General features: G+C 61.6%; 1 protein-coding gene across 2 annotated transcripts; it reads left to right on the top strand.

Moving 5' to 3' along the window:
* Positions 1-300: 300 nt before the first annotated feature.
* ZFAND2B (zinc finger AN1-type containing 2B) lies at positions 301-6,342 on the top strand. 2 transcript variants are annotated; one of them, XM_067299170.1, is made up of 9 exons: positions 301-391; positions 700-794; positions 1,681-1,812; positions 2,556-2,707; positions 2,956-3,063; positions 3,223-3,292; positions 3,855-3,931; positions 4,530-4,608; positions 4,891-6,342. In XM_067299170.1, the coding sequence occupies exons 1-9, from the start codon at positions 337-339 to the stop codon at positions 4,927-4,929; spliced, it is 807 nt and encodes a 268-aa protein (XP_067155271.1). In that variant the 5' UTR covers positions 301-336; the 3' UTR covers positions 4,930-6,342. The 2 variants fall into 2 exon arrangements, with proteins under 2 accessions (XP_067155271.1, XP_067155270.1); XM_067299169.1 differs by having other exon boundaries at positions 4,527-4,608.
* Positions 6,343-7,618: the final 1,276 nt, after the last annotated feature.

Raw genomic sequence — 7,618 nt, 5'->3', positions numbered from 1 at the left:
GGTCCTCGCCCCGGCTCGCTCGCTCGGGCACTGTAGCGTGCGAGGCTCTGAGGGGGCTTGAAGAGAGCCGGGAGCTCTGCTGCGCAGCAGAGGGCCTGCGGGAGGGAGGGGAGGCCTGGGCCCGTGGCCGCGCGGGGACGGGAGGGCCGAGACGAGGCAACGCAGCCCTTACGGCGAGCCCGGGGCCGCCGGGGCGGCGGAAGGCGGAAGGGGCGGCGGCTGCTGCGGGGCGGGGCGGGGGCGGGGCCGCGCCGCCCGCGCGTGACGTCGGGGGGCGGGGCGGGCTGGGCGCGGCGCGGGCTGAGCCCGCCCGGCCGCCGTCGGGCAGCGGCCGCCATGGAGTTCCCGGACCTGGGCGCGCACTGCTCCGAGCCGGCCTGCAAGCGCCTGGGTGAGCGGCGGCGGGGGCCGAGGGGCCGAGGGGCGCGGGGCCGAGGGGCGCGGGTCAGGCCGGGCTGTGGTGCGGGCGCCCCCGGGAGCTCGCAGCCTTCGCCGGGCCGGGCCGGGCGGGCGCTGCGGCCTTCCCGCGTTGGGGCCGGCGGGCGGGGGCGGCTGCCGCGGGCCGGGTCGCGCCCCCGCGGCGCGAGGGAAGGGCCCGGGCTGCGGGCGCGGGACGCTGACTGCCGCACGCCCTCCCTGCCTGCCTGCCTGCCTGCCTGCCTGCCTGCCTCCCTGCCGGCCGCGTCTCCCCGCGCCCAGACTTCCTCCCCCTGAAGTGCGACGCCTGCGAGCAGATCTTCTGCACCGACCACATCGCTTACGCCCAGCACTGCTGCACTTCTGCCTACAAGAAGGTGAGTGCGCAGGGAGAGGCGCGACCCTGCCTCGGGCACGCTGCTGCCGGCTGTTCCCAGCTCCTGGTGACATCGCCGGCCCCAGATGTGAAAAACTGCCGTAGGACACGAGCCCAGCTGGAGCTGAGGGACCCTGGGGTGCGCTGGAGGGACGTGCCAGCCCCGGAGGGGGAGGCAGAGCGGTTCGCTAGCTGCTGCTGTGCGTCCCTCTGGGCAGGGTTGCTACAGCATGACCTAAGCAAGAGAACAGGGCCAGGAGCAGGGGGAGAAGGCTTGTGGCGTGCGTGCTGTTGTGCTGCGCAGCCCTGCAGCTGATGTGCCTCACCTGAGCTTTGGGAAACATGGGGCATTCCCAAGAAGTCCCTGTGCCCTCAACTGAGGGCACAGACCTGGGGGGAGCCAGGCAGTGAGCAGAGGGGCTTGCAGGGAGCTGCTCCCCAAGCTGAGGAAGGCAGAGGCCCAGGCTCTCTCTTTCCCCATGCTTTAACAGAAATAATTATTTATTGGAGTGATTTGCCGGGCTTGGGGCTGACTTCTCCATCCCTTGGGATTTGCACTGAGATTGGAGGTATCCCTCAAATGCGGTCTGTATCTCAGTGCTGCAAACTGCTGACCTGCCCCCTGCAAGCCAGTGGAATGGTTTGGGCATCTCCCTGCCCTGCCATCTGTCCTTCCTAGAGCATGTGTTAGTGTAACCCCTGCTGGGCTAGAAACAGCAAGAAGGGCCCTTGGAGGTTGGGTGAGAGGATCTCAAACCACAGATGAAACTGCAGAAATCATGGCAGGCAAATCCTGAAAGAGAGAGAGATGGTAGCAGAGCCTCAAGGAGGCCTCAGCTGCTGAGTGTCAGCTGTGTGCCCGCAGCTCCCCCTTCTCGTCTCTACAGGATGTGCAGGTCCCTGTGTGTCCTCTCTGCAACACCCCGGTCCCCGTGAGGCGGGGGGAGATGCCTGATGTCGTGGTGGGGGAGCACATCGACCGTGACTGCAAGTCCGACCCTGCGCAGCGCAAGCGCAAGGTAGGAGCCTGGGGCTCGCCGCCCCGCAGAGCCTGTTTCCCTGAGGTGTGTGCTGCACTTGCCTGATGCCGCTGGTCCCAGGTGGGGTGAGCTGCTGAGCTCGGCTGAGTCCCTGCTGAATGCTGGGGCATAGGCTGAAAACAACACGCAGCCTGGCCTGGGCCAGTGTAGTCTTTGCTTGCACAGGCTGAGGACAGAAAGGATTGGTGAGATGGAGGTGTGCACATCTGCAGAGCTTTGTGGTGGAAGTCTGGGGCTGAGATAGCAATGGGGTGGGGCTGGGCGGCCTCATGGGGCACAAGGAAAGGCAGAATGATATTCTAATGGCAGTGGGTAGTTTCTGAACAGTACAGTCAGCAATTAGTTGCCCCTTCTTGCCAGGAGGAGGAAAGAGCTGTGGAGGCTTTCGCTGGCCTGGAGCCGTCCCTGCAGGAATCCAGTCAGCCCAGCAACAGCAGGAGAGCTCTGGTAGGGCAGGCAGGAGTCCTTGAGCAAGGCACTGTCTCTCCTGCTGTAAGTTCGGTGTCCAAGAGGAACTTTTCCTGTAAAGGCTGAGGCACCAGGGAGTTATTAATAATTTAATCTAAAGAAAACTTGTACTCAAACACAAACTTCAGAGCCATGCAGAAGTGGCACTGGCAGGAGGGGCTGGTTGGTGCCAAGGGCTTGGAAAGGTGGGAGAGGGAAGGGATGGCCCCAGCCCCTGCACTGTCCGCTGTCACTGCCACCATGTCTGCCTTCAGATCTTCACCAACAAGTGTCTGAAGCCCGGCTGCAAGCAGAAGGAGATGATGAAGGTGATCTGTGACCAGTGCCACAAGAACTACTGCCTCAAGCACCGGCATCCCCTGGACCACGACTGCAGCGGGGCAGGGCGTCCCCTCTCCAAAGCTGGGTGAGGGGGCTGGCAGGGACAGGGCTGGGCTTGTCGGATGTGCGACAGGGAGGAAGCTGATATCTCCCTGCCCCTAGCTGCTGGTTGGGACTGCTGCATCCTTGTGCTCCCTGCCCTTGAGTACTGTTGGGAGGACAGGGCGGGAGCTGAAGATCCAGTGAGGTGTCTTATCCGGCTCCATCACAGAGTGCCCAGGGATGGCCCATGATGGATAAAGCAGTTGCTCACGGGCATGCTGTCTGTCCTAGACATGCTGCAGTTGCAAGAGCCGAGGCATCCTCTTCCAAAGCAGTCACTGCGTCGAGCAGCGGAGCTTCCCGGCCAGCAGACAGCCCCTCTGCTTCAGCCTCTGCCAGGTATAGCGACATCCCCAACTCCTAATTCCGAGATGGGCATGACCAGGCTCAGCTTGACTCCCTCTGGGACACAGGAGTGACAGCTCCCTGCTTCCTGTGCACGAACTCGTGTCCATGCTCCCTGCCTTGACAATAATCCTGCTTCTCTCCCATTCATAGAGGAGGCAGAGCAGCTGGGTCCCAGACTCGCAGCACCTCCCCTCCGGCTGTCATGCTGCAGAACGGACTGGTGAGTGGCCTGGTGTGGGCGTTTGGGGCACTTTTGGCTGGGTCCTGTACCCTGAGCAGTGACTGCAGCAACTGCTTTGTAACCCATGCTCTAGCGTGCGAGCACTAGAGGGGAGCAAAGAGCCAGGTTGGAGCAGCCTGGGAGCTCTGGAGGGGGGTGCCCAGCCTGTGCATACACCCGAAATGCTCAGCAGTGACTGCAGTGCACCCCAGCTGGCCTTCCTGTGGGAACAAGTATCCCAGGCGCTCAGCGAGGCATTGGCAGAGTTTGTCTTGCTTGTGAATGGCATCAGTCAGCCCTGCTCAGTGCTGAGCCTCTCCCAGAGAGACAAAGTGCCCTGGCCCTTTTCCCCAAACGTTGCCTTTCTGTTCTGCAAGCTGAGTGCAGAGGAGGAGGACAGAAGCTGCTTCCCATTGGTATTCTCCAAAATGCTCTCTGCGCAGGCAGACAGGGCTGCGCTCTCTGGGGGTAAGAGAGAGATGGGAATCTGTTCTCCGCTGAGGTGCATGGGGCTGCCTCCTGCCATTCCTAGGCAGGCTGGTGATGAAATGTTTTGTTTCAGAGTGAGGAAGAGGCGCTGCAGCGAGCTCTGGAGATGTCCCTGTCAGAGTCAGCACACAGCTCTGCGCAGCCGCCCAGGTACGTCCCAGAGACAAGTCATGTCTGAACCTGCCTGTGAGAGGTGCCCCAGGCAAAATCATGTGGCTTTGGGATGGGATGACATTTCTCTCAGCACGTGGCTAGATGATGCCTCTGCCTGATTGATGGGGAAGAAGGGATAGTTCAGAGCCAGTGCAGAGCTCTGTTTAGGGAGCAAGTCCTCCAGCATGCTGGGAAGGAACAGTGACAGCACAGAGCAGGGCAAACCGTTGTCTGACCACTTGTCAGCTAGTGAGCATGGCTGGAGCATGTCAGAACTAGAATAGGGGTGCTCCCAGAGAAGGACCAGAATGTTTTCTGGCGCTGCTAAAAGCACCATCTTACCGACTGGAGTTAAAGGCATGGAGAACGTGGCTTTCCTGGGTACAGAGTGCTGACTGCCAGCCCCAGCTGGATCCTTCGTTCCCTCCCCAAAGCCCCTGCCCTGTTTAGGGCGCTTCTCTATTGCTCCCTGTCCTTAGCTGTCTTGAAGGGTTGCAGTGGTCGGGGATGCCTGCCACCCCAAAGGGCTCTGACTGCGGGGGCTGGTGAGCCTGGGGGAAGTCTGAGGGACAACATGCACTGCTGTCCCCAGCAGCACACAGGAGGAGGAAGATCTGGCACTGGCCCAGGCACTGTCAGCAAGCGAAGCTGAGTACCAGCAGCTACAGCGGCAGGTGAGTGGACTGCCTGTGGCTCTGCACCCCAGTGGGGTTGATCCTAGCTTGGTTGTGTCGTCTTGGAGTCCTCTCTGGGCTCTGCTTCCTCTGTGCTCTCTCTGGGGACACTTTTCTCTCCAGGGCAGCCTGGCCTGGGGCAGTGACAGCGTCACTGCTGAGCACGCAGCCCTGGGGACCTGAGCCCTGCCTGTGCCCGCTCGTTGCCCTGCCTGTGCCCCTTGTAGGACGGAGGAAGAAGCCCGTCTTCCCTTGCTCACTGTGTGCTTCTTCCTGTTCCAGACGCACGGTTCAAAGCCATCAAACTGCAGCATGTCCTAGGCCTGCAAGGCAGGGTGTGCCAGCGGATGTGGGAGCCTGCTTGTGACCCAAGGAATGGCTGTGGCCTCCCAGTTGGATGCTGTGGGGTTCTGGCCTGGATACTGATAACAAGAGCCCTTTGCCGGGGACAAATGATCTCCCTGGGAGCTGTAAGCAAGCTACCAAACACACCCCGACAACACAGCCCTCTAGAAAATCGGTGCAGCAAATTGCTGACGCTCCTGGAGAGGTGGAGACCGTGTGGGACAAGGCCCAGCACAGACTGACCAAAGCAAGCAGCAGCCCATAGTGTGCACTTAGTCCACAGCTGCTATTGCTGTGTCCCAGGGCTGCGGCGCCAGTGGGATTGCGTGCTGTGGGTGGAAGTGAGGGCACAGCTAGCCTGAAGGGGAGGAGTTGCATGGGGACACTTCTGCGTGCTTGGACATACGGCTGGGATGTGGCTGCCTGCTGCAGTAACGGGCCTGGATTTCATGCTCCAGGGAGGGCCTGGCCAACCTCTCAGCAGACAGCAGCAGTGGCTGCTCACCACAGGCATAGCACAGATGAATCTGCAGCCGCTCAGTAGTGCCCTTCCCTGCTCCCCATGTCCTCGGTGCCTCCCCTGCTGTTTGCATGCCCAAGAGCACGTTGGGCCTTACCCAGCTCGGCTTGGGACACTCATATCTGCGCAGGGCCAGGACCTCTCTGAGACTGAATGGAGGCATGTTTCCTTTCTGGTTTAATTTAAAAAGGACTGTTAACTGAAAAGTAACTTCGGTGGTGACTTAACTGTGCCAGTGTCACCTGCATGAGAGGACTGCAGCTGTGTTCCTCATGGTGGCTGCTCTTGGCTGCTCCATCTCTGCTAAATTGTCCCTGGGCCACCACAAGCTCTCAGGGTCTGCTTCTGCCCAGGGCAGACACCCACTGGCCACTGTTCGCATGCTACGGTGGTGCTGTTGGGGCAGGAACGCCTGCCTCCCTGCTATAGTCTCAACCATGCTGCGAGTAATCCCTCCTCAGAAATGGCAGTGCAGCATCCCAGTAGAAAACCTCGCAAATGCAGCCCCGAGCTCGGAGCTGCCTCCGGCGCTAGTGTTTGGGGAGAGGAGCTGGCCCCGAGGTGGGAGGGCTTTTGTCCTGCTGGCCTTTTGGGAGTCTGTGCTGCAAAGTGGGACCCTGCTGCTTTCTCACTAGCTCTCTTGTGCCTCCCTGCTGGAACTGCTCCTGCTTCTGTGGCTGTGTTTGGTTCTGCGCCGTGCCAGGCTCTGCTTTCCCAGTCCGAGGGGTGTACATCTGAGGGGTGGTTATCTGCTGGCAGTGTCTCCCTGTGCCTAGCTGGGGCAGGTGTGGGTACAGGCTGGGGTGAGGGAATGCTGAAACTTGTCAAAATGCTGCTTGGGAGGAAATAAACATGTAGCAGAGAGTTTAGAGTTGCTTGGAGAGAACTGTAGCTTGGTATCCATCTTGGAGCATGCCTCTCTGCCCCTGCCTGGGGCTGGTGGGTCAGAGCTGCGAGCAGGGGCTTGGTGGATGAGGGCACAAGGAGGTGCAGGGGTGGGGGGCAGGCTCGGGAGCACATCAGGATGAGCTGGGCCCCAGCCGTGCTGCTGCCTGCTTCCTCTGCTACAGCGCACAGCCCCTGGCCATGCCCCTGCCCTCGTTGGGGTGGTGGTGGTGGGGGGTGCTACTGGGTGCTCAGGATAGTGGGACATCCCCTTGTTGCTGTGCCCCTGTCCCTGGGTGTGCAGCCTGTGCTATCCACTTCTCCTTCATGGTGGTGGCACCTGGCACACCACAGTGGTGGCAGGGACTGCACAGGTGGGTTGGGGGCCACAGCCTCCCCCCCCCCTTCCCTGGATGGCCTATCCATCCTCTCCCTGCAGAGCTGTGCAGCAGCACCTGCCCCAGCCCCTGCTTGATGCCAGCCCTGGGCGCTGTGAGCCGCACCGCAATGCTATGGCCTTGTGAGTGGGGCTGGGTCCGCGTCCAAGCCCCATTCCCCCTGCATGTGTTGCCAGATGGGCAACTTGGGGTTGGCCTCCTCCCCAAACCAACTCCTCCTTCAAGTGCTGGACTTTCCTTGCTCTCCCTGGAGCCATGGGTCTCAGCCAGTGTGGGGATGGGGGCAGGCTCTGCCTGCTCTGCCCCTCACCGGGCAGAGGCCAAGGAGCACTACCCTGTGGCAGAGCTGCTGGCCTACCTGGATGGCTGCCATGCCCATAGAGTCTTCCTCTTCCTCGCTCAGAGCTACCTGGGGCTGCTAGCAAGAAGCTGCTGGCCCCCAGCTGCCACTGCAGTGCAGCGCCAGTGAGCAGGGCTGGTGGCTGCACCTCCCGCAGGTGAGCAGAGCCGGACCAGGCTGGGAGAGGGGGATCAGGCTCTCCCCAGCCCTGATATTGGCTCCCCGCCTTGCTGCCCAGTGCCATGCTGGCTATGCAGCAGCTGCTCAGCGTGATGCCAGCCCTCAGGGCGGAGGGGCTGTGACGCCAGCACAGGGCTGCTAAAAACCGCTCACCACACTGGTATTGATCCAGGCCACCACTACTGACGAGGACGTCTGAGCCAGGCTGGCCTTCCCTTCCTCTCTCCGTCCTCCCAGACTGCACTCGTCGGGCATGGTGTGGCACCAGGCCCCTCTTGAGCTCTGTCCCCTGGGCTCTCAATAAAGGGCTCGCTCGGAAAGCCCAGGCTCTGGGGCCACGTG

Source organism: Apteryx mantelli, chromosome 6 (genome assembly GCF_036417845.1).
Source record: "Apteryx mantelli isolate bAptMan1 chromosome 6, bAptMan1.hap1, whole genome shotgun sequence".
NCBI classification, from domain to species: domain Eukaryota; kingdom Metazoa; phylum Chordata; class Aves; order Apterygiformes; family Apterygidae; genus Apteryx; species Apteryx mantelli.
Note: the sequence above shows the minus strand (reverse complement) of the source record. Positions and strands in the feature narration are given on the sequence as shown.